This window comes from Melitaea cinxia, chromosome 20 (assembly GCF_905220565.1).
Source record: "Melitaea cinxia chromosome 20, ilMelCinx1.1, whole genome shotgun sequence".
Lineage (NCBI taxonomy): Eukaryota > Metazoa > Arthropoda > Insecta > Lepidoptera > Nymphalidae > Melitaea > Melitaea cinxia.
The window spans coordinates 11,081,460-11,108,795 of NC_059413.1; the positions used below are offsets into that span (position 1 = coordinate 11,081,460).

The following is a 27,336-nucleotide window of genomic DNA, read 5'->3' on the forward strand; positions in this document are numbered from 1 at the left end:
AATTTTAAAGATTGCATCCCTGTGGAGGTGATTGCGCTTCAATAAAGACAGCTAATATCTAAGAATCGTCCTTGAGACGACAGAAATTATTCACGTAGAAACATAAGGCGAGTCGTCTGTAATTGCGGCGCACCACACGTGTACGCCTACACCAGCCGGCCTAGCATGCATACAACGAGATATCTCTTGACGAGAGAGAGAGATAATGTCTACATCGAGTATTTTCTCGATTACCCTAACATGCGCACTACGAGAGACAAAATTCTCTTCCGAAGACTTCGCCTTGTCGAGTAGAGAAACATTATCAACTATAATCACAACTGAATATCATTCTTATTTCTTATGTCGTAAAGTTGAATTTACAAGGTTATTGACCAATTTCAAACGAGTGACACATGTTTTATTTAACAATGTTCTCGGCCTTTTGGCTAAGATAAAAAGAGTATATCTAATTTAAAAAATATAATATGGAAAATAAAACGGCGTAAGTAAATGAATTTAATTATATATGTAAAACAATATGCTCGTGTTGTGCTTTATATCTTGTCGCACATTAGATAATTGTAATTCTATCACGCATTGTTTTTTTTTTTTTTTTTTAATTTTTAAAATTTTTTGAATTTTTGAATTTTTTTTTTTTTGATTATTTGTTTTACTTTTATTCTATTTAATTTTATTTTTAGTTATTGATTTTTTTAATATAATTTTGTTTTGTTTTTTATTCTGAATGTTGTCTTGTCTTGTTGTACTAACCCAATATGGACTTATACTTTGGTCTGAAATAAAGTATTATTATTATTATTATTTAGAATAAGAAGCAACAGGGCGCAAATACGTTTTTTGTGTCATTATATGGCACACTTCACTCGACTTTTCGCATTTCCCGCTCTTCGTATACCGAAATTATATAATTATAATAGGGAAACGCCATGGTATACAAAAAATAGGCACCCGGTTTTATTTATTTTTTATTTATCGTCTTTCTCGTCGATAATATTGAAGACGAGAAGTTTCTCTTCCTAAAACGACAAAATTCGACAAAATTACGATGTCATGTTAGTTTCCGTAGAGATAAATATCACAGATCACTAAAATTTAATGATTATCTCTTCTTGACGTAACGAGAAGAGTATCGCGTGCACGCATGTTAGCTACTGTAGACATAGAGAGATAATACGAGAAAAGGGGTAGACAAAATTTTGTCGTGGCGCGCATGCTAGGCCTGCTGAACACATCAAATGTCAATTTATCAGTATAAAATAACCGATAAAAATGCTAGTTCTTCGCTTCGATTTTTTCTTGATTCGACACTAAAACAACAATAAAATCTGTTTTTTTTTTTACAACCGATATTTTTTTATGGTCCGCGAAGGCTCCTAGACACTGGCGGTCACTGGTTTGATGTAGGAATGAATATTTCTAATATCTGTTCCCGGACTAGGTCTCTGACCTCGGGTTTTGTTTTTGGTTCTATTTTGTATCAATAAAGTATTTCGACTATATCTGTATGACATTTTCTAGTGGTCGTATATTTTCGGGTAGGAAGACGATTTTCTAATGAAATGGCTATTGCGACAAATACTTCACCATATTAAACACGGTACAATAAATATTGTTGACAAAATAATTGTAATTACTAAAATTGATAAAATCTAACGTCTACAGGATACGTAGTTGCGCCTTATCTGTCATTTTTATAAGGTACACAATTATGTAACCTAGCCAGCATTCGGTATTCGTTATGGACTTTGGCGTTTAGATAAAGTGAGAGCAGACATTAAAATGAGATTGCATATTGCTAAATATGTATATATCTAATATATAAAATTCTCGTGTCGCGGTGTTTGTAGTTAAACTCCTCCGAAACCGCTTGACCGACTTTCATGAAATTTTGTGTGCATATTAATAAATGTTAAAGGTACCCCAATTTTTTTTTTGGATAAATTATTTATTTTTTATTTTATTATGATTTGGCATTGAAAAATACATACAAAACTAAATTTTCACCCTTATTATTAAATAACGTTTAGCGGCAAGAGAACGTTCGCCGAGTCAGCTAGTTAATCATATAAAATAGTTTAAGTTCACTTTTAAGCCAATCTTTTGCTTAAACTACTACTTCTACCTATTACATTGACTGTGTTTGTTTGACTTAAAATTATATGTGGTGGTATTAAAAAAAGTAACTAATATACTTTCTTTTAAGAAAAATCAGCGAACTTCAGACAATTATAAATAAATAAATATATGTTAAATCACACACGGTCGTCTGTACCTAAGATAGGTAACTTAATGCGTGCATTACAGACGACTGAAACAGCTTTTTTTTCAAAATAAATACATATATTTCTTCCTAGACTCGCAGCATAATTGTGCCAAAGGACTAGTCAAGGCTATTAAATGGTTTACTTCAAATGGTCCAAAACAACAATGTTGTTGAACTATTTCTATACCCGTCCTAATTTTAGCGACCTACATGATGATGTATGACTTCCCTGAAAAGCTGTGTTCCAAAATTACCGGCCCTACTTAAAGTGGACAAGTGGGACAAATGCTTTTTAAGCTCTGTTGTCTTAGAATAGATTTTATGGATATTAATTATGTTACCGTTTTTCGTGCTACCTATCTAATTTGTGCAAGTTTTTTTTAAGTTTATATATTTTTTTATTATGTCAGTAAGATCGAAAAATACTATTCTTATTTCATCACTATGTAATTCGTATTTAATTTATATCATTTCGAAAACACAAGATTTACAAAAAAAAAAATACCAAGCTAAGCTCGGTTTTACTTACTCTTAAGATAACAATTTTTATAATGACAAAATTTTTGGCCAAACTTATACAAGTTTTTCACTAACTTAAAATTATTACTACATATTTTACGTATATTTAGATGTATGGACATTCAAAAGTTTTGTTTTTACATAAACAGCCAGCAACTTAGAACTTCTTCACAAAATAAAGTTATATACATATATCACACCAATACAAAAAAATATATTTAATTTAATAAATATATTTAATAATCAATAGGAGACCTGTATTCTGGCTCAATATTATTATTTGCTTCATTATCATTATATTCAATATCATCATCCCCGTCTCCATCATCATGATTTTCTTGATCATGGATTGACTTGCTGTATCCATCCTGGGTATATTGGCCAGTTTGAGGATAGAACCTCACGCCTCCTATGATAAAAGGCTTGAAGGCTTCGTATTTCCCGTACTGATTACTATTTAAACTATTTCTATGGTCGTTTAAATTTGAATTGCCTCCAGAATAATTATTTTGTGTATCAGTAATTTGATTTTCGTCATCATTTTCACCATCATCATTATTATCTTCAATTTCATCATTGTCATCTTTCATCTCGTCGAGGTCATTTTTGGGTCCACTGTCGTCAGTTGGACCCCTCAAGCCTTCGTCTCTAATGTAATCATACGTATTTGAGCTCGATTGCATTGTCTGCGAATTTTCACTATACAAATGTTTAACTTCGATGTCTGATCTATCTTCTGCACTGTTATTTGGTGTATCATCTTCTGATTCTTGATTTGTATCTCCAGAATTTATGTCCGAAACTAACTGACTAGGGTTATCAATATTAGGTACAGTTTGTATAGTGACGACCGCATCATATGAAGCGCCTGGGTTACCCATAAATACTAACACAACGTATTTATATCCAGGTCCGCCTTGGATAATACTCGCTTTGAGTTCCGTTCCAAAATCAATACCGCTCACCCTGACATGTCCAATCGTGTCTCCATCACCAGTCGCGGGATACTTTAAAGCTAATGAACCGCCAGGAATCGTCAGTCTTATCTGTTCTGTATTGGTTTTTTCTATTTCTTCATTTCCAACGTCAAGGAGAAAGACGTAAGGATATTTGTGAAACGGATTTGCTAAAACAGCAACAACTAATTGTAATATGAGGAATGGAAGAAGCATCTCGACGGCTCGACTGATCAAGATTGATTTGTCATGGTACAATAATCATTTATATAACCAATCGTTTCATGGTTCGACTGATTCCGTTTTTGTTTACCCTTGCTCGAGACCAATGTCAAATAATAATTGATCAGTATTTGATCTTCTTAATTTGCGCATTCATTGATGCGATTGTGTAGTTTCCTCGTTTAAAAGTACGTGAAAGAAAGATTATAATATTTAAACTTCACAAAGTACTGTCTTATCACTGATAGTGATTTTTTATGACCCCTGTCTATAAAGTAAATATTGAAAACATGACTAAACTATTTGTGCATAAATAGATTATATTGTATTTTTATACTATAACTGTAATACTTATAAAAACCATTTCATTAAACTCTGCTGTTCGTTTATCTATGGACATTTCTGTCGTATTTGAAAAAATAAAAAACCTTTTTTTTCTTTTTTTATCATACTTTATTTGATACAACTTGAAATGTTACATATATCGATATTACAATGCTAGATAGAACAATTTCAAGATCCGAAAGTATAAGTATAATAATTTTTAAGAATTAGGTAACTTGAAATAAATATTGAGGCACTATGTAGGCACAAAACTCTAATTTATTTTATTTACAAAACACTGAGAAATCAATAACAGTAGGCAGCCACACGGAGTGTAAGCTATCGGTAAGTTTAACCCAGCCATAGTTTTTTAAGTTATACTGGCCCATTTCGAAGAAGAACTACGTATTTTTTATTACATACTATCTGATAACCGCAACTTCATCTGCGTTAAGAATGTACTTTATGTGTAAAGGAAAACAGGCTTCACGTCTCTGTTGGAGACATTAAGTTAATCTAACTTAAACAATGATGTTGCTGAGTAAAGCCTACCGTGATTTAGAAAAATTGCATGTTTTAGAAATAAAAAAGGACATGGGTTCAAAAGTCCGTGGATGTGAACAGGCAAAGATATCGGAATTAAAAATATATTTGACTAGCGTGAGTATATTGGTTTGTTTTTTTAATTTCTTTTATGTTTTTAAGCCTTTTCTTGACAATAATAAAAAATAATTATCCAATTTAGGTGCAGACAATCGGAAGTTATGCGAATATATTTCGGCGATTTATCTTCATTTATATAGATTTGGATTTTCTGTTTATTATAACAATTTGTCTCACCCAGATAAAAAAAACTTAAGGATTATGAGTATCATTTTCAGACTACTTGATTTAGAAAAAAAAAAAAAACATTTATAAAGATTTCGCGTCAAAAATAACACCAAAAACATTGTTTATGTACAATAATGTTTCATGTACAAATTCTAATTAAAATCTTATTTAACCTAAATTTTTATAACTATGATTACACTTTCGTAAGAACTAGTTATTACGGAGATTGAAAATAGTAAGTATTTGATACATTTATATTGTCTTATTATTTATGAGTATATATTTTTTACATATAAGCACCAGCATCACATCACACAATCCGAGTAAAATCTTATTATTATATAAATATATTTTATTGCAGATAGGTTTAATAAATTTTGAATAATCTATCTCTAGTTTCGCTTACAAGGCTTTTGACACAATTTGTATAGCGTTTACGTCAAAATGCTATATGCTATATATTGATAAAGTATTGAAACTGGCTATAACGGTCAAAAAGCAGTTTGTGACAACAATCACCAAGTTCGACCGCATATGTCTGTAATTGTTTTAATAACTTCTAAGAATCTAACTTTCTCTGGTAAATACGAAAATATAACCTCCAAAATATTAATCAAAATAACTCGCTAAATAAATTCTTAGAGTCCTTGCTGCAACGGAATATATACTTACGCGCTTTATCTGTTTTGATTTTTTTTTATTTAACGAAAATTAATTAAATTTAAATTTAACAAAGTAACTACGCATAAATACACTGTTTTAACATATTGATATAGTAGTAGAGTACTTAATTTTTTTTTACGTATGTATACATAATTTTAGCTTACGACATGTTACAAATCAATAAATTATCATAAGCAGAAAAGTCTCGATAAATTCATTTGTTTTTATTTCAAGTATCTGTAAGTACATTCGCAAAAGTAATTATTGTTATAGACATTCAAATAATAAAGAAAGCCTTTTTAGTAGATTTTCTTATTTCTGTATAATATTCGATGACTACAATTTTTAGTTACATTTTATTTAACTTTAATTAAAACAACTATTATGCAATTAAATATTCATACTATAGACTTTTTCTCTTGTTAAAAATTGTCTTAATTATTAAAAAATAAATATATCACATTTAAGCAAATGAATTATCTGTAGCAAAATAATTTTTAAGTAATTTATTTACTTTTTTATCCTATAAACAAATATCAACAAAATATATTGCTATACGTATCAAGCGTATTCAATTGACAATAAACAATTTATATTCAAATTAATTTGGCATATATTTGATTCTTTTTTTAATTTTTTTGTTCTCTATTATCGCAAGAACGACCTTATTTGTCGATTTTGACTTTTCAAAGACGCTTCAGCCCTCTCGGCCTGTATTATCAAATTATCTAATTTACTACTTTGAGAAGAAACTTGCTTACGATGATCGATTACAGCCGTTTTAGCAAACAAAGAACTATTTTCGACTATTTCCATAGATTCCAAATCCGCTAAGGCTGAATTGATATCGCATTTGTTCTGTTTTGGTTTTTTCGTATGTGGCGTCATTTCATTATCGTCGGGACCAAGGCCTTTATTTATAAAGCCGACATCCGAACTTTTTGGCGGTATATAATCTTTATCATAATTCGTCTGTCCGATGTAGCTTGGTTCACTTGAGTAAGATAAGTTATCCTTTGCAGAGAGCTTTATACGAAAAAAGTTTGTGACGCTACCGCAGACACCCTGGAAGGATATAAAGTTTTTTTTTAATTGATGTTAAAAAAGCTTGGCAAAATATTGATATGGTGACATTTCATCATTACAGCCTATCACAGTCCACTGCTGGACATAGGCCTCCACAAGTTTACGCCAAAAATAGCGTTAACTCATGTGTTTTGCCCATAGTCACCACGCTGGGCAGGCGGGTTGGTGACCGCAGGGCTGGCTTTGTCGCACCGAAGACGCTAGATGGTGACATTTACTTCTATATTATTAATAATTCAGTTAAATTATTTAAAAATACTGCCCTATAGATATATTATTGTGATATTGTCTCGTTTCCATTTTATTTGATCACATTAAAGAAAATTAATAATCTACTGCATAAACCCATAATTTATTTTATGCATTTGGATTTATTGTTTTGCATTCAGCATTCAACATCTCACTGTTGGGCATAGGCCTCTTTCTCCATGTAAGTTAATGATTGGAGCTTAATCTACCACGCTTCTCCACTGCGGGTTGGCGGATATGTTCCCTACTATGAGTATTTATAGCTATCAGGTATTTATGATAACAACAAACCGGGACGAAATATTTGTACCAATGCAAATATCCATCCGGAGCGGAACCACTACACTCGCACCACTACACCATAGCGGTTGTTTATTGTTTTAAGAAGATGAAAATAATTAAATAACACAAATGTTTTTCTAATGCGCGGAAATTGAGATGATACGAGAGCAATTCATAGGTACGGTCGAGATTACAACCTCTGTGAAAACTATGAGGACTGCAGCAATAATAGACTTTTTATCGATAACCCCTAAATATACAATTTATTTATATTTACCCTAAGACGATTAAGCTTGGTTTGAGTAGAGTTCAGTCTGGTATTCAGTTCGGCAAGACCTCCACTCGCACGATGCAGGTCATCGTTCAGCATCGCCGTATTCTGGAAGAGTTAGTACAATGGCACTTAAATTAGAATATTGTTACTGTATTTTTATTCTAAATATGCAAAAAATATTAAATAAATAAATAGTTTTTTTGATAAAAAAAATTCGATTTTGAAATATAAATTAGAGAGGGAGATGGTGTTCCTGAAGTGTGACGTCGTGTAACAAGGGATGGGAAGGGGCCCAAAATTTTGTGTCATCACATTTCAAAATAATGTATATAATATAATATATATAATTGTTAATTTTAAAATATTTTTATTTTTCATACATATTTTGGATTGATGGGGTTTTTTTGATAAATAATTATTTATAGGTGTAAAATTGTCAAGTATGTGACGTCACGCTAGGTAGGAATGCCCGGTTCTCACAAATCTACGATAATGACGGAGTAGGGGTAAAACAATCGTGCAATTCGTATGACGTAATTTAAGGGTGGCCTCTTATCTATTTTAGTAAAACAATCGTGCAATTCGTATGACGTAATTTAAGGGTGGCCTCTTATCTATTTTACGTATTGTTTCAACTTGAAATGTTTTTTTTTTTGTTAACAATATCGACAGTATAAAATACTAAAACACAGGTTATTAAGACAGGTGTCAGAAGACTCTGATGTTGAAGAATCCGATGATAAAGGATTATAAATAATTTTTCGGACTCCTTAATCTTTTTATGGATCTAAGTCGAACTAAGTTAATTTCTGACTTTTATATGATCGTGAAAAGTTGGATATAATTGAACAAAATATATAAATAATTATATATATATATATACTATATATATTTTTAAATAGGTGCTTAAAACTAACTAAAGAAAATTATTCAATAAGTAGCTTGTAAAATGCCTTTTAATAGTACATCGTTTTAATTACAATAATAAACACTTCTGTTAGTTCACTTTGTCCTTGAACTACTACATCAATGCGACATTTCTATAGTTCGGCAAAATTTTTGTTTTCGCGTGCATCTATTTAAAATATATAATATAATTTTGTTTGCAGGCAAATGAAAAAAAACCGACTTCAATTACATCGACAAGTAATATAACGTAGGTAGACGAAAAAATAGTCAAGTAAATACGCATTATCAAAGATTACTCCAAAATTTGTAATCAGATCTCGATGACATTTGAATATGACTACATGATAAACATCGGCTTTCGATTAAATAAAAATTATCAAAATCGGTACACCCAGTAAAAAGTTATGCGGATTTTCGAGAGTTTCCATCGATTTCTCTGGGATCCCATCATCAGATCCTGATTTCCTTATCATGGTACCAAAAAAGAGATATCTCCTTTCCAAAAAAAAAAATTATCAAAATCGGTACATCCAGTAAAAAGTTATGCGGTATAATACAACGTAGGTCGACGAAAAAAGCGTCAAGTAAAAACACATTATTAGATATAACTCGAAAAGTAGTTGTTAGATCTCAAATAAATTTAAATAGGACCAATTGAAACACACCGCCTTTCGATTAAAAAAAAAATTTGTCGAAATCGGTCCATCCAGTCAAAAGTTCTGAATTCACATACATAAAAAAATACAGTCGAATTGAGAACCTCCTCATTTTTTGGAAGTCGGTTAAAAATAAATACAATATGAATTCCTTATATTATTAAAAAATAATGATATTTATTCACTATAAAAGTTACTTAACATTTTAGCTCAGATTAAAATAAAAAATAAATATTTATAATTAAAAATAAGTTTTAATTAAAAATATACCTCTGTTGTCTTTATATCAACTTCTTCAAATTCAACCACATCCAAATGTTTATGTTTTGATAAAAACTCTTCTCTATCCGGTTTCGGTTGGCCGAATAATTCCGCTCTCATACACGCGTCTTCATAAGCTTTCATAGCCATTTTTTTTAATATTAGAAAATAAAAATTATGAAACTGGTTTACATTTGTAATAGTATGTGATGTTCCGTAATTCCGTTTTATCTTTATATAAGTCGCTCCAAAAACGTCAGTGTTACCCACTGCGCTAGCTCAAGTATTGATTTTAGTGTATATTTTAATTCCTTTAATATTAAGCAGTCTGCCTAATTTAAAAGTTATATTATGAGTAAACTCTTAACGTTACGGTTATATGTATAAATATAAAGCAGTATATTTAGTAAAAGTATTTTTTTTTCTCGATAAAATGAGCCATCTTGTTGATTTAAATTTACCGCTTCACATGACAAGATTGCCTATACTAAAAATACTGTATCTAAAATAAGTCTTATGCCATAACTTTTTACAAGTTTTATATTAATTTTAAGAGTGCAACAATATAAATTATTGATAATTGAACTATGATGCTGAAATAGTACACTTATATATATATACGCACATCTGAATAATGCAATGCCGTCAAAGGTCAATCGTGTAAGTGAAAATTAAGTGGCAATCGACAGTCTGACTGTCAACTGTCGTCTGTCGTCATCAAGTCGTCATAAATTTATGGAATACGTCAGATTCCTAACAATTTTACGTATCATCGTCGTGACAGTACTGCGTAATCTGTCTGTCTCTCTCTTGTACACAGTTCTTGAATGTCCCTTGCCCTGTTGGCGTCTATCATCAGCTGCAGTATATAATCGCCGCGTTTGCCGGCGAACTGATATTGTTTATTTTTCTTTAAATGATAATCAATTGTATACAATCAACTTTATTCAAAACTCCGTTTTCTATACTAAGAACAGCAACAGTAGCCATGTCTTCAAGTAAGTAAAGATTTTAATTATTATCTACTTCATTTTGTTTATGCGAGTCCAATAATTATTATGAATAGCTTCTAAAATATTTGCTTTTTTATTTCAAGTTGTATGTATAACTAAAATAATTATGCCGAACAAAAAGCTCACAACATACCTTGAACAGAGCATTTCAAACTTGTTATCTATTAATAGACTATTTTATTACATAGTAAAGCCGTCAAATGAATAAAATATTCATATTCTATTTATAGAATTTGCCAGGCTGACTTTCACATATTTTATAAATTTAAGATACAGTTTCTACTTATAACAATAATGATGTTTTAAATAGTCCTTTTAAATTATGCATACCAATAAAATACCTCAAGTAGCTACATACTTAAAATATTAATAAATTTTATTTATATTCTGGAATATTTCATAACATTTACACTATAATATGTTATCTTTTATTTGCAAGACATTTTTTATTTATAAAAGCTTATAAGTGATTATTAATGTCTACTGTACTTTATCATACAATCAAAAACAAAATATGAAATACAGAAATTCGCAAGGTAATAAATACTATGTAGAACAGGCAGTCTGAATGCTAAAGAGTAATATCTTCCAGACAAACTTTAGAAAAAGGACATCACAAAACAAAAACTTTAAAAACTAACTCTGTATTTTATCGTCTGTTTACAGAACCTTTGAGTCTCGAAACTTTAGATAAACTAAGGAATAACTTCAACTCTGATCCTAAAAATGAATTAGCTCAAAATGTCTGTGCTCGGTTTGATCCCTTCGAAGTCGCTGTCAGCAAACGGAAAACTGACAGTACTCTACATGTTTATAACATTAAGGTAATAAGACTACTATATTAATAAAATTATTTACTTACATTAATAAAGTAGTTTCTATAACAATTGTTCTCTATTATAAGCTGTAAATAGCCTATCCAACAGAAAAAAAAAATTCAATTCCAATCAGGAGATCCTGAGATTAACGTGTTTAAGCAAACAAAGAAAAAAATTTTCAGCTTTATAATATTAGTATAGATATAAAAATAGGTAAAAAAACTTTTTAAGTTAAACGGTTTTATGTTAAACATACATTGCAATGTTTAAGATAAATGTACTAAAAACCAAAAAATAATAAAATAGATACAGTCGTGGGAATCATAAACATATGCATAGACTAGACTAAAATAAAACCGTGGGGCACGTCAATTGTCTACAATCGTTGATTAAAATGTTTGTTTTGTAATGTTACACTATAATTAGGCAGTTGTTCAACCGACAACGATGGACGTGTGATAAGTAGGGCTAGAATGTGGAAACAAGCTAGCAAGCTCGATTATAAGCGAGTTTTAGGGTTTCATAGTGGTGAGCGAGTAGTACTTTTATCATATGTTTTGTCGATTAAAGACAAACTACGAGCAGTGAAACGATTCCTCGCCAGCCAGCAGTGTGAATGTCCAACGATAAACTAGTTGAAACATCTCTTTTATTTACATGGAGTGTATAACTATTGGAATTTCCATGAGCAAGAAAATAGTAAGTAATTTCCTCACCGTCTGCAGGCCAACTGCCTATTTTAACGACGAATTAAACGATTCTTCTATCGCACATTAAGTCGATAATTTGTAGACAATTGACGTGCCCCACGGTTTTATTTTAGTCTAGTCTATGCATATGTTTATAATTCCCACGACTGTATCTATTTTATTATTTTTTGGTTTTTAGTACATTTATCTTAAACATTGCAATGTATGTTTAACATAAAACCGTTTAACTTAAAAAGTTTTTTTGCCTATTTTTATTTTCTAGTTTTTAGTTTTTATTTCGCATTCTGTTTAATTCATTTAGCATTCATTATTGCAAGGCCCATCTTAAATATTGAGGTTGTATAGTGCACTGTATTCTTCTTGTCAAGCCCTTTTATTTGATACCCATATTGGTGGGATTGATAAAAAATTGTTATCAGACATTTGGTAGCGGCGGCCAGCTTAGATTTCAATTTTGCATAGTAAATTGTATTCTACTTGTTGAGACCTTTCATTTGATACCCATGTTGATGGGATTGATAAAACCTAAGTTATCCGCCATTTTGTAGAGGCCGCCATCTTGGATTTTAATTTTATATAGTACATTGATTATACTGGTTGAGCACTTTCATTTGATACCCATATTGATGGGATCGATAAAACCTACGTTATCCGCCATTTTGTAGCGGCGGCCATCTTGAATTTATAATGATAATGAATAAACATAATTGTATTGTCACCAAAATCCAAAGTGTATACAAAATTTCAAATTAATCGGTTGACAGGAAGAGGGTGAAATTTGAATTACTAAATTTGACCCAAGAATAATAAAAAATAAAACAAACGGGGTGGGCTAAATAAAACCGTTTAATAATAAAGAAGGTCCTTTTAACAATTTTTATAATTACAACTACTACTAGTAATTATGAAAACATAATCATCAATACTCACTGTACTACACTGCACTGTAATTTTTTAGTGTTTTAATTGTTTATTTATACATGCTTTATTCTACCCCACAAATACATTACGAACAAATCTTTAAGATAGTTGCACATTGTGTAGACCAGAGTTCCCCAAACTTTTTTGTGTCGTAGACCCCTTGCCATGTTTTTTCGTGTTGGGTAGACCTACTCCCCCTTACCCCTACTTACCTGATATTGATTTCCTGTAAATTTCTAACTGTAGTGAAGTTTAGTGTTAAAAACTTAAAGTAAAAACACATGTTAATTTATATATTTATTAATTGAATTTAAATTAAAACTACTCAAAATAAAATTGAGTATCTGTTATGTAAAATATACGTAATATTAAATAAACATAAAATAAACTATAAATTAATAATTTAATTAACTATAATATTTTTAGTGAGAAGGATGAACCTGATGCTTTAATAATAAATTATCAAAATGTATTGCGACCACAAAGCAAATACCAACATCCTACAACTTACACAATTTTATAAACTTATATAATAAATTTTTTACTTCATAGGTACTTTTATAAATAATGTATATGTTTTGATATTATAAGATAGTATGATGTAAGTAAATAAGTACTATCAGTGTATGTGTCGAGATCCACTATCGTGGACCCCCATTTTCATTTCATGGACCCCCAAATTTTTTTTCGCTGACGTAGACCCCTTGCAGGTTGTCATAGACCCGTAGGGGTCGATATTGACCACTTTGGGAATCACTGGTGTAGACTGTCTAATATAATTTACAATGTCTTCCTGACAAAAGTAGTATCGTGTTCCACTGTTGAGTAAGGTAGCCAGATCTCTCAGGGTCAGGACTAACTTAGCCAATGCACTTGTAATGCTCCCAATATTGGTTTCTATAGGTTTCAGCCTAGGTCGTCAAATGCGGTCTACCGGCCTTTTTGTTCGGACCGTAACTCGACGAATATTTTAAATATTACTAACTATCTAAAGATACAAACCAAATTGAGTGAAAAAAAGAGTTTGTTAAGCTTGGGCAAAATGTGTCCAATAATCATAAAAGTCTAGAAGACCTCGTATCATTAGTTTTAACTGTAATTTATATGTTATGATAACGGCAGAATTTGTTCACCTCTACGCATTCGATTCGTATTCGTATTTTTTATGTTTTATTTGTTAGTCGTGATTGATCGACGACTACTAACAATTAGTAATAAAATCGTTTAACTTCGCGTCACTATCACAGTTCACAGCTAGACATAGGCTTTCCCCCAAGCTCGTTCCAAATCTTTCAGTTATCTGCAATCCTCAACCAGCCTCTGCCGGCTATCTTACGCAGATACTCGTTCCAGCGTGACGCGGGCGGCAGGATGACTCATACTGCCTTTGCACAACCAGTACTCGCTCTCTACTCCAGAATACGTTTGCTACAGGGACCAAGTGTATTCCGTCACACGCGACCGGCCCACTGTCACTTCAAGTTGCCGATGTTACGGGCTACTTCTGTTTGTCTTCTGATCGGTTACTTCTGTTTTTCGCGAATAATCTCATTTCTGATCCGATTTTTATAAGAGTCCAAGATTATCCCGTTCTATAGAACGTTGAGTGATCTTAAACTTGCAGACTAGTCTCATCGTTAAAACGTCAACGTAACCGTAACTGTCTTGAAACCGTCAAGAGAGACGAGACACATTGCTTGAAGCCTTTTGTCTTCAATCATATCATAAAAGCCTCTCCCACGTAAGGATGTAAACTAGCATCTGATCCCTGCAATCGTTGCACTCTAAACCGTCGCGGTCTTGTACCCCCACTGATGTTGATGTCTCTGTTGTTGTGTTGAATGTCTCCGTTGTTGTGTTAAATGTTTCTATTGTTGTGTTGAATTGTTGAATGTCTCTATTGTCTCTGTTAATGTGCTAAATGTCTCTATTGTTGTGTTGAATGTCTCTAACAACAATGTTGTAAAGGGCCGAGTAGAGCCATGTATGGCTTTCGAAATATCCTCAGTCATGGCCTTGACTTTATCTACAGAGTGTTGTTTTTGAGTACTTCGAACTGTAATAACGTGGCTAGCAAGAATCTTGTGAACCAAAAGCGACGCGTCCTTGAAAAAGCCCATCTATCACCTTCACAGAAGTAGAACAAGACACGGAGTTTAGAATCATCGCATCCTCGATTTCTCTTCAGATTTCGCATAAAATAAGTTCCAAGTCGTTAGTGAAACTTTGTTATCCCTTATTTCTCTCTTAGTACACCCAGGTTAAGAGAGGGGGTGCTGTATTCTATTCTGTCTTACCCATAGTACCTTAATATTATGTAACAAATATGAATACGACCGAATAAATATATCGACAAACGCCCATAGCGTTAGTGTGCGGCCCGGCAAGAATACATTGCCCTATGCGACCCTTGGCCCAAAAAGTGTGACGACCACTGGGCTACAGTATACGCTTTCCATTAGTCGGATCATATGTCGTTTGCCCCTGTTACCACTGCTTATTTACCATTTCTGAAACAGGTGGAGTCGGAAGGCAAACCTGTGACAAACCAAGAGAACAGTGGTAGATGCTGGCTATTTGCCGCTCTCAATGTTATGAGACTACCTTTCATGAAGAAATACGCCATTGAAGAATTTGAATTCTCACAAAGGTAAGATATTTGTTTAAGGGAAATTGATAAAACAATACATGCTCTAGCCATTCGGGGTGACAAATTATTTCTTTGGGCCATACAGAAGTTTTCCGTGGTCTGGGCGTTTCTGCTCTCGTATGTTTCCAAATCCCCGACATATATTCTACTTTATTGACTTAGAGGTAAATCAAATTTAAAAAAAAAGAAGAGGAAAAACGTTTAAAGGGGTGATTTAAAATATTAATTATTGCTTGGTGCGACCAAAATGAAACATTACATTCTATGTTTGTGACACTTTCATTAACACAAGTAAATTGAAAAACGCAATTTTACTTGAAAAATTGTGATTAATAAACCTAATGCTGATAAATATAAATATTGTCTGAATGTTAAATGATTGATTAATTTTTACAGCTACCTATTCTTCTGGGATAAGGTAGAAAGATCACATTTCTGGTTGAACAACATTGTGGAAACTGCAAAACAAGGGGAAAAGCTAGAGGATCGCTTAGTTAATTTCTTATTAAAGGTATGTTTTTTGTTTATTTAACAATATAATAATCAAATGTAACCAAAATCGGAAACATTAACATTTTTAATCGTCCGCTTCGCGTGAAATGACGCAATTAAGTAATTAATTTAATTATATAGAGTAATTTAGGTTATTTTTATGTTAAGTTTAGCAAATGCTATAATTATAAATTGTCGCTTAGTTGTATTGTATTTTCAATAAAAATAAATTCTATTTGACTCAAATAAACAGCAACACCAATGAAATACAGTAAATTATATTCTATTCAATATTATTATTTTCTTTTTTTTTTTTATATAACTAGGTCGGCAAACAAGCTCACCTGATGGTTAACGATTACCGTAACTTATAGACGTATGCAATACCAGAAGCATCGCAAGTGCGTTGCCGACCCAATCCCCAGGAGCTCTGGTCACCTTACTCACCAAAAGGAACACAATACTGCTTTAAAACAGTATTATTTAGCTGTGATCTTCTGCAAGGTCGAGGTACTTCCCCAGTCGGGCTGCTCCAAATGTTGAGCAGGAAATTTCGTGCTGTACCCTACCTCAGTTTGACAAATTTTACATTTTTGATGTTTTATTTACAAATATTTGAGTAAACAGAAATGCCATTACATTTTTTACAGATATAAATTGCACTATATTACGTTATGCTTATCACTGTTATGCATTATTGTTTATTATCTTATCACTACGTAACATGTGGTAAGAAATGGCATTATATTTTATCAGAAAACAGACAATTTGGTCTACCGAGATAACGAGTAAAAGCCAATATTTATATACTAGATAAAAGATAATTAAATAAACAGAATCTAATAATGATAAGGCAATGTTACAGAAGTTATTGACTCATATGTAATCATCAATGCTTTTTCGTGTATATGTAATCATCAATTCTTTTTCTTATTTGATTTAGGGACACAGCAAAACTGAAAATGTCCGTCCCTACCTACCCTATACCTTAATACAATCGACAGTTCCACAATATATTCTATTCTTCATTTCTATTTTAATTTAAAACTATAAATTATCTTGGCTGCCTGCCTCCAACACAAACACTTGTATAACAAAATATTTCAATATTAAAATTTTTTTTTTAATCACTTCGAATTGAATTTTAAGACCATCTTTTACATAAAAAAAATCATTATTTTATTATAAAACAATTATTGATTTGGTATTCACTTTTTCAAAGACCTTAAAATACATAACAAAACATTATTAGCTTTATGTACATTTGTAACTGGTTTTTGGAAAAAGAACATCTTTTTGAAAATTAATTGTATAGTACAATGTTCATGTATCAAAAATGACTTCTAGGCTGAACTTTATTAAGTTTGAATTTAGTTTATATAGTCGGATAGACATCGCCTTCAACAAAGTAAAATAAAATAATTTTATAAGCTAGCGTAGTAAAATTCCTGTATATGCATTTACTGTCTAAAATATAAAGGAGATGATCCTAGAAATGTTCCTCCTAAAACAATCCATGCACTCCCCCCCCATACCAGTGACATGTATTAAAATTAAATAACATATCACCATATTATAATAATTAATTATAATTAGCTAAATTCCAAAAAAATATTGAGAATCCTTAAGAAATATATACTTGATTATGTGTCTTCCTCAGGACCCAATAAACGACGGCGGACAATGGGACCTGATAGTGAACCTAATCAACAAGCACGGCCTCATGCCCAAGAAGTGCTTCCCGGAGACCTTCAGCTCACGTCGGAGCCTGCATATGAACGCTCTCATCAAGACTAAGGTAACTTATAACTAATTAAAATAAATAAAATTATTATTGTACTATATTCCCTAACTAAACGAAATATAGTCTGTTCGCGTTAAGAAAATAGTGACTCATCGCTGTTACTTAGCTAATACCCTTGACCAATTAATTATTTCCATATTCAAAGTGATGAGTAAAGCTCAGGCGCTATAGTTAATTGTGATTTAATCGGTCAAGGTGTGTGACTAAGTGACGACGATGTGTCACTATTTTCTTAACGTAAATAGACTATCAACCGTCATAGAAAGCCTTATTATAGTGATTCTATATAACAAAATATATTTTAAAATTGAGGTAGGGCACAGCAATAAATAACTTGCTTAAAATTTAAAGCAGCCCGATTGGGGAAGTACTGCACATACAATCACAACTAAATAATAACTGTACTCAAGTTATGCTGTGAGGTAGCCAGAGCTCATGGGGATGAGTTTGATTGAGGGGTATATAGTTAGCAACGTTATGTTGTCGCAGACGTCCATAGTCTACGGTAACCGTTTACCATTAGGTGGACCGTACTTTTTTTTGACACGTAGTATAAAATAATTCATTAGCTCGCGAACAAAAAGATCCGACTTCAATTGACATCGAAAAGTAATACAGCGTAAGTAGTCGAAATAATAGTCAATTAAGTACGCATTGTTAGGAATAACTCAAAAAGTATTTATTACATCACGATTAAATTTAGTACGAAGTACGAAGTACACGACAAGCACCAACTTTCGATAAAAAAGTTACGAGGTACCAAAATAATAATAATAATAATGTAACCTTAACGAACTCCTTTTTTGAATTTGTTTAAAAGGATTAATTATTATTGTTTGATAATTTCAACAGTTAAGAGAATATGCTAAAGAGTTGCGAGGTCTGGTGGCGTCGCAAGCGTCAGACGAGGAGATCCAGGCCGCGATAGACAAACAGATAGCTGTTATATACAATATTGTCGCTACTTGCCTTGGTATGTATTTTATTTATATAAACCGTAAAGTGATTTTGCAAATAATATTAGTAAATTCTAGAAAACAAAGATTACTTAAACTTCTCGCATTTGACGATTCGCAAAATAAAACAACGTATATAGTGTCGGGTCAGCTAGATAACTATAATTTATGTTCTAACACAGGTACCCCACCGGACCAGTTCACTTTCGAATTCTACAACAAGGAGAAAGCCTACAACAGCTTCGGGCCGCTCACCCCCCAGGAGTTCTACAACAAGCACGTGAAGCCCGTCTACAATGTAGACGATAAGGTGATTACTAAAACCTAAATTCAACAATGATTCAATAAAAGTTCTCGTATAAATTCCATAAATCCAGAAATCATCCGGAAACAATACACAAGCACAATCGCCCAGACCACAAAAAACATATGTATAGTCAATACAAATATATGCCATGTGCGGGGAACCCGCCATAATCATAAGCCAGCGTTGTGACCATTAGGCTTGTATTTTTACTTTATGTAACGCGTAACGTAATATAAAAAATACTTTTTTAATTTGCGCTTTATTATAAAACTAATGATATTTTTTTTAATACAATTTGATATGATTTATTTTCCAAGTTGGAAGTGACTATTTTCTTCTCTTTCCAGGTGTGCTTAGTAAGCGATCCCCGGGAATCGAACCCGTTCGGTCAGCTGTACACGCTGCAGTGTTTAGGCAACATGGTCGGCGGCAAGCAGACTGCTTACAACAACCAACCCATCGAAACTCTTATCAAGTTAGTATCATAATAGGAGGAGTCCATCCCAACCCAAAGGGTAAAAACGGACCCTATTACTAAGACTTCGCCTGCCTGCCTGCCTGCCTGCCTGCCTGCCTGCCTGCCTGCCTGCCTGCCTGCCTGCCTGCCTGCCTGCCTGCCTGCCTGCCTGCCTGCCTGCCTGCCTGCCTGCCTGCCTGCCTGCCTGCCTGCCTGCCTGCCTGCCTGCCTGCCTGCCTGCCTGCCTGCCTGCCTGCCTGCCTGCCTGCCTGCCTGCCTGCCTGCCTGCCTGCCTGCCTGCCTGCCTGCCTGCCTGCCTGCCTGCCTGCCTGCCTGCCTGCCTGCCTGCCTGCCTGCCTGCCTGCCTGCCTGCCTGCCTGCCTGCCTGCCTGCCTGCCTGCCTGCCTGCCTGCCTGCCTGCCTGCCTGCCTGCCTGCCTGCCTGCCTGCCTGCCTGCCTGCCTGCCTGCCTGCCTGCCTGCCTGCCTGCCTGCCCGATCTAGCTGACCCGACACTATATACGTTGTTTTATTTTGCGAATCGTCAAATGCGAGAAGTTTAAGTAATCTTTGTTTTCTAGAATTTACTAATATTATTTGCAAAATCACTTTACGGTTTATATAAATAAAATACATACCAAGGCAAGTAGCGACAATATTGTATATAACAGCTATCTGTTTGTCTATCGCGGCCTGGATCTCCTCGTCTGACGCTTGCGACGCCACCAGACCTCGCAACTCTTTAGCATATTCTCTTAACTGTTGAAATTATCAAACAATAATAATTAATCCTTTTAAACAAATTCAAAAAAGGAGTTCGTTAAGGTTACATTATTATTATTATTATTTTGGTACCTCGTAACTTTTTTATCGAAAGTTGGTGCTTGTCGTGTACTTCGTACTTCGTACTAAATTTAATCGTGATGTAATAAATACTTTTTGAGTTATTCCTAACAATGCGTACTTAATTGACTATTATTTCGACTACTTACGCTGTATTACTTTTCGATGTCTGTCTGTCTGTCTGTCTGTCTGTCTGTCTGTCTGTCTGTCTGTCTGTCTGTCTGTCTGTCTGTCTGTCTGTCTGTCTGTCTGTCTGTCTGTCTGTCTGTCTGTCTGTCTGTCTGTCTGTCTGTCTGTCTGTCTGTCTGTCTGTCTGTCTGTCTGTCTGTCTGTCTGTCTGTCTGTCTGTCTGTCTGTCTGTCTGTCTGTCTGTCTGTCTGTCTGTCTGTCTGTCTGTCTGTCTGTCTGTCTGTCTGTCTGTCTGTCTGTCTGTCTGTCTGTCTGTCTGTCTGTCTGTCTGTCTGTCTGTCTGTCTGTCTGTCTGTCTGTCTGTCTGTCTGTCTGTCTGTCTGTCTGTCTGTCTGTCTGTCTGTCTGTCTGTCTGTCTGTCTGTCTGTCTGTCTGTCTGTCTGTCTGTCTGTCTGTCTGTCTGTCTGTCTGTCTGTCTGTCTGTCTGTCTGTCTGTCTGTCTGTCTGTCTGTCTGTCTGTCTGTCTGTCTGTCTGTCTGTCTGTCTGTCTGTCTGTCTGTCTGTCTGTCTGTCTGTCTGTCTGTCTGTCTGTCTGTCTGTCTGTCTGTCTGTCTGTCTGTCTGTCTGTCTGTCTGTCTGTCTGTCTGTCTGTCTGTCTGTCTGTCTGTCTGTCTGTCTGTCTGTCTGTCTGTCTGTCTGTCTGTCTGTCTGTCTGTCTGTCTGTCTGTCTGTCTGTCTGTCTGTCTGTCTGTCTGTCTGTCTGTCTGTCTGTCTGTCTGTCTGTCTGTCTGTCTGTCTGTCTGTCTGTCTGTCTGTCTGTCTGTCTGTCTGTCTGTCTGTCTGTCTGTCTGTCTGTCTGTCTGTCTGTCTGTCTGTCTGTCTGTCTGTCTGTCTGTCTGTCTGTCTGTCTGTCTGTCTGTCTGTCTGTCTGTCTGTCTGTCTGTCTGTCTGTCTGTCTGTCTGTCTGTCTGTCTGTCTGTCTGTCTGTCTGTCTGTCTGTCTGTCTGTCTGTCTGTCTGTCTGTCTGTCTGTCTGTCTGTCTGTCTGTCTGTCTGTCTGTCTGTCTGTCTGTCTGTCTGTCTGTCTGTCTGTCTGTCTGTCTGTCTGTCTGTCTGTCTGTCTGTCTGTCTGTCTGTCTGTCTGTCTGTCTGTCTGTCTGTCTGTCTGTCTGTCTGTCTGTCTGTCTGTCTGTCTGTCTGTCTGTCTGTCTGTCTGTCTGTCTGTCTGTCTGTCTGTCTGTCTGTCTGTCTGTCTGTCTGTCTGTCTGTCTGTCTGTCTGTCTGTCTGTCTGTCTGTCTGTCTGTCTGTCTGTCTGTCTGTCTGTCTGTCTGTCTGTCTGTCTGTCTGTCTGTCTGTCTGTCTGTCTGTCTGTCTGTCTGTTGTACTTAGTTGTATTTTTACTTTAATAATAAATAGTAAAATGAATATTCAAGGGGGGTAAAATGAATATTCCCATACAAAAAAGCCATTTTGTGCCACTGTTGTTTACCTAGTCAATGGTACGGAACCCTTCGTGTGCGAGTCCGACTCGCACATGACCGATTTTTAAATTTTCACAGTCACTATGAGCACTTTTAATTCTCTGGGATTTGACGAGAACACATGACATTCTCGATATTTCGGAGACCTTGCAAACGCCATGGTCACGGGTAGTGGAACGGCAATTTCAGCGGTCGTGGTCGATGGCGTTGTGAGCCTTAGCTGGAATGCGCCTAAAATCATTTAAACAGAAGTTGTCGTTTATGTTCAGTTATACGTTATAAAATATTTATCATTGCAGAGCTGTAAAAGACTGTATTCAAGGCGGGGAAGCGGTCTGGTTCGGCTGCGAAGTGTCCAAACGATTCGAGAGAAAAAATGGTCTTGAAGACTTAGACGCGTTAGTATATTTATTTATTTATTTATTTATTTATTTATTTATTTTTTATTGATAACAGGTTAGTGTGAGAATGATTATGGTACAACGTAATTTTTATACTTTACCGTATACATAATATATTATATTTGTTATATTTAAATCTACTAAATGAAATGTGTTGTTTTATCGGTTGCTGATTAACCTATCTGACGTATAATGATATCTAATGTTTCGTTGTATTGCTTGTTGCTTGTATTTTATTGCATTGTTGTTTGAAGAGTTGGAGAAAATGAAAGATGGAAGAGAATAGATTACTGTATTACAAAATTACATTGTTTAGCAAACACTTCGCACGACGAGAAGAAATATGGGAAAAGAGAGTTCAAATGTCAAATCACTGTCTTATATACCAAACGTTCTGTCACACCACTGATTGTCTATTGCACTCACAGTTTATAAACACTTCACACCGATGACCGATAAATTAAAGTAAGGACCACACGATGTGAACCGTTACAGAGTTGCACTGCAATGAAGATGTGAGACGTTCCCTAACAAATGGGTTAAAAGAAAGTTTATCATTTTTAAGATCAAACTCCACTTTATCTATCAGACGTTTTTATTTCCAACTTGTGAATTCACAAATTCAAAATTAATACTTTATAATTCATCAATTCATCCCAACTCCCTTAAAGATTTAAGATATGTAAAGAATATCCATACTAAATTAAAACTTATTCAAAAATAGCAATTTCTCTATGGCTTGTCCCCAAATGTCTACATAATTCGACCTTGATTCCCCTCAAAGAGTTACCGACATCGCGTAATAATAATATACTAATAACGTCAAATTTGTTAATTTAATTTTAAACGGATGGATGATCGTAATTGGCCTTTATGATTATATTTCATTCTTATTTTTTTTATAACTTTTTCTATGCTGTGTACCATCCCTAATAAATAAATAAATAAATCATATTAATTATTAACCGTTCACGATATCTATATATATATAAACATGGTCCAAGGTGTAAAAAGGTTTCTGAGTTGGTACGTCCAAAAATACCAATACAAGACCATTGAAACCTATAGCTAACGAAGTTTCTGTTAAGTCATTGTCCTGTTCTGCTGATAAAACATATCAGCAGGTGGTTAAAAAAGAATATTATTATACATACCTACGTTAACATATTATATCTTATATCTGAAATAAACTTTACAACTTCTCAAACAGGCCCAAAAATGTTTCAATTCAGAACCGACAATCAGACATTTGTATTAAGTTTTATACTTACATTTTATACAAATGTATGATGAGTTTTATTTGATCTATAATATTATCTTATACATAAAATTCTCGTGTCACAACTTTAGTTAAACTACCTCTCCGAAACGGCTGGATGGATTTTTATGAAATTTTATGTGCATATCGGGTAGGTCTGAGAATCAGCCAACATCTATTTTTCATACGAGTCTCATAGTCAGCAAGTATTTTTTGTATATTTGGTTTGCAGGCACGATTACCGACTAGTGTTCAACACGGAAGTGCAGGTCGGACTCAACAAGGCCGACAGACTCTTGTATGGAGACTCCTGTATGACACATGCTATGGTGTTCACCGCTGTCGGTACAGATGTAAGTACATATTTTAATTATGATAAAGAAAACTTACCTATTAATGGTTGGTTGGTAATGGTAAAACTTAAAGCTTGATTTGCTGATATTATGAAAAGAATTAGAAAAATATGTTGGCTTATAAGAGAGAAGGCTTAGGCTGTAATGATATAAGAGAGAAGGGAGGAGGGTTGCTCAGAGTTGTAGGACAAAACTTTTTGTTAAAAAAAATTTGCATGACATTTTTTATGTACGTCTATTAAAAGTCAGTTAATTATAAGAGGTTCAAAAGACTCATAGATCACTGATCGTATGACTGTTATCTGTCAAATCTTCTTCAGTTACTTTAAGTTTTGACGCCCTTCTGATTAGCTGTCGTTTATAATATTTATTGTCTTGGGTAAATACACTAGGTAAATAAATACAAGCAAGAGTACTAAAATACATATACTAAACTCCATTACTAAGCTGTATACAAAAAAAATCAATACAAGCAGAGTTTAAGTTCACCTGTAAAAATAACTTTTGCCTGATCTGTAGCCTATATGGCTCCTGGACTATACAGGTTTATAGTGATAAAATAGGCACACTTCTATCATATACATAGTTTGTTATTTGACAGGAACAAGGTAATCCTAAAAAGTTCCGAGTTGAGAACTCGTATGGTGAAAAAGAATACGATAAGGGATACTTACTACTCACGGAGCCGTGGTTCAGGGAGTTTGTATTTGAGGTGAGATTTTTTTTTTACTATTAAGTACAGCCGTTAAATTTTTTATATTATCAATAATAATTATTTGACTGTATTGAAGACTGGGTGAAGATAAATAAAATATTATAAGAATGAAAACAAATATGACGAATAACGACGCGTTGGCACAACGGTCACAGCATTGGTTTGTAGCTGTTGTGCTGGCGGTTGCGGGTTCGATCCCTGCACATGATAAACATTTGTATTGGTCATACAGATGTTTGCCTTGGTCTGTGTGTTTGTACAATCTTTGTGGTTCTCCCCAACGTGCTTCGGAGAGCACGTTAAGCGCTCAGTCCCGGTTGTTATCATGTACACCTGATAGGCCTATCCCCAGCAGTGGGATATTACAGGCTGAAGCGTAGATAGCGTACAATAACAAATAATATATAAAACTGTGGTGTAAAAAAATGTATAAACCATCTATTAAAAATATGTATTTCTTTACTGCACTTATATATTTCTTTTGTAATATCATAATTCATATTTCAGGTTGTCGTGGATAAGAAGTATGTCCCGCAGCACGTCCTCGACGTTTTCAAACAAAAGCCAGTCACGCTCCCCGCCTGGGACCCGATGGGGACTCTGGCTTGTCCGCTTTGCTCACAGGAGTGATAATTACTTTTTGCTATAAATAACTTGACTTGTTACATACAATAGAAATGTTCGAGGAATATAAACTAATCCATATGGATGAGTAATTTTGAATTTGAGAATATTAGTATCAATATCAGTCAAAAATATGTTTTACTTATATAAGGGCAAGTTTTCTATATATTAATATAGTAGAAAAATCAAATTTATATACTAGTGAAAGACTAATACCCAATCATATTAGTTTTTGAAATATATATTCGTGTAGTGGCGTGATTCTATATTCACAGGGAACAAGTCAAAATATTTGCTGAATTGTAATTCATAAACTCCCTCTATTAGAAAGAAAATATTTTATTTGAAACCATGCTACTTTAGTTTGCAACAAATTAGTAATTTTGAATTTTAATTTATTTGTAAATTATTAATGGCGTCTCAAATGCAAAATTAACCAACTACACAATAAAAATATAATTAGGTATTTAACAATTGTAATTTTAAAAACAACAATATTTTTGTTGTAATTAAATGGCACGGTGCTATTAATTGTACAATCCTTACTGTGTTCACTTGTAAATTGAACAAGAACCAAAAACTAACGTAAACTGTTAGAGTAAGTGTTGAAAATTCTGTCCTCGGTGATTGAAATGTAACATCGAGATTTGTTGTTTGAAGTCCTTATCATCGGCGTAGCTAGCTTTTTGTTCTGATTATATATTTAATGTTAACTATAATAATAATAATTAATAACCGCTTTACACTCAACGGCCCCCAGTAGGATTTTCTCTCGTGTTGGGGGTCCGGAAACACACACAATACACAAGCACAACGCCTAGACAACGACAAAAATCTATATGACCCGATACAAATGTCTGTTGTGAGTGGGAATCGAATCCACGACCGCCAGCGCTAGAGCCAGTGCTATGACCGCTGCTCCAACGCGTCGTCGTTAGTCGTCTTCGTCACTATAGTAATACTTACATAAAAAGTGATTTTAAAAACACATTACTCTTTAACTTTAAATGGTGACCAAATATTTTGTCCCCTTTTTTAGATGTATTATTTATTTGGCCCCTTACAATGCATACAATTTTTAAAAATTACCAAAGTAATTAAACTCTTGTAACTGCATATGGTTGACGAGTTAAAAGGCGAATAAACATTCTTACGCCGAGTTGCACGAAACGAAATTAAAATTTAAGTAGAGATTAAACTAATTTAATCACAAGATTTTCATACAATTCTTGCGATTAACTTAGTTTAATCACTACTTAAATTTTAATTTCTTTTCGTGCAACTCGGCGTTAGTCATCTCACTTTTTGCACTAATTTTATGTAAAAGAATGTTCCAGAAAGATGGAGTTAACAAGTAAAATACTAGCACCGTTAACGATTATAATAAACTTTTTAAAAGACTATCAGGCTAGTTTAAATGAATAAAGATGTTCACTTTAAAAACTTACAAACATAAATCCATAATGTGCCCCTTCATTCTAATAATACGCACATTAATCGATTATTATATATTATATAGATTATATATAATATATTATATAGATTATATATATATATTATATAGATTAGCTTTCATTTCATATCATTATTTTGCATATCGTAATATTCATGAAAAATATTAAGAAATATAATATTTAATATTTCTTCAGCACAACCTTGTTTAAAGCAATTATTACAACACAAACATAATCAAGTGAAAATTGTATTACTTTGATTAATATTAAGATTAATTTTTAATACTTTCTTCTTACATTGTAATAAAATGTGTTCATTATCATTAACTAGTTACCGTCATGTTACCTTTGTTAAAACAATAAAATATTTTAAAATATTAATCCTGATTTTTTTTTTTGTCTACTACATGTCCATTTTACATAATCTTTAGAACTAATAACAAAAAATAGTAAA

General features: G+C 33.6%; 2 protein-coding genes and 2 long non-coding RNA genes across 4 annotated transcripts; 2 read left to right on the plus strand and 2 right to left on the minus strand.

Annotated features, from left to right (window-relative positions):
* Positions 1-251: 251 nt before the first annotated feature.
* Positions 252-22,909, minus strand: LOC123663780. The gene is made up of 3 exons (XR_006744703.1): positions 22,770-22,909; positions 16,042-16,045; positions 252-264 (listed from the first exon to the last, which is right to left on the minus strand). It is a non-coding gene; the product is annotated as an uncharacterized LOC123663780 (long non-coding RNA).
* Positions 5,985-9,747, minus strand: LOC123663778. Its single transcript, XM_045598445.1, has 3 exons — positions 9,508-9,747; positions 7,676-7,777; positions 5,985-6,846 (listed from the first exon to the last, which is right to left on the minus strand). Exons 1-3 carry the CDS (start codon positions 9,646-9,648, stop codon positions 6,430-6,432), a joined length of 660 nt encoding a protein of 219 aa, XP_045454401.1. The 5' UTR covers positions 9,649-9,747; the 3' UTR covers positions 5,985-6,429.
* LOC123663777 (bleomycin hydrolase) lies at positions 10,306-25,758 on the plus strand. The gene is made up of 12 exons (XM_045598444.1): positions 10,306-10,496; positions 11,178-11,335; positions 15,480-15,610; positions 16,007-16,121; positions 17,763-17,900; positions 18,759-18,879; positions 19,045-19,172; positions 19,517-19,644; positions 22,377-22,475; positions 23,969-24,089; positions 24,691-24,801; positions 25,312-25,758. The coding sequence occupies exons 1-12, from the start codon at positions 10,415-10,417 to the stop codon at positions 25,432-25,434; spliced, it is 1,455 nt and encodes a 484-aa protein (XP_045454400.1). The 5' UTR covers positions 10,306-10,414; the 3' UTR covers positions 25,435-25,758.
* A 528-nt stretch (positions 25,759-26,286) lies between these two features.
* On the plus strand, positions 26,287-26,831 carry LOC123663779. Its single transcript, XR_006744702.1, has 2 exons — positions 26,287-26,587; positions 26,722-26,831. It is a non-coding gene; the product is annotated as an uncharacterized LOC123663779 (long non-coding RNA).
* The last annotated feature ends 505 nt before the right edge of the window (positions 26,832-27,336 follow it).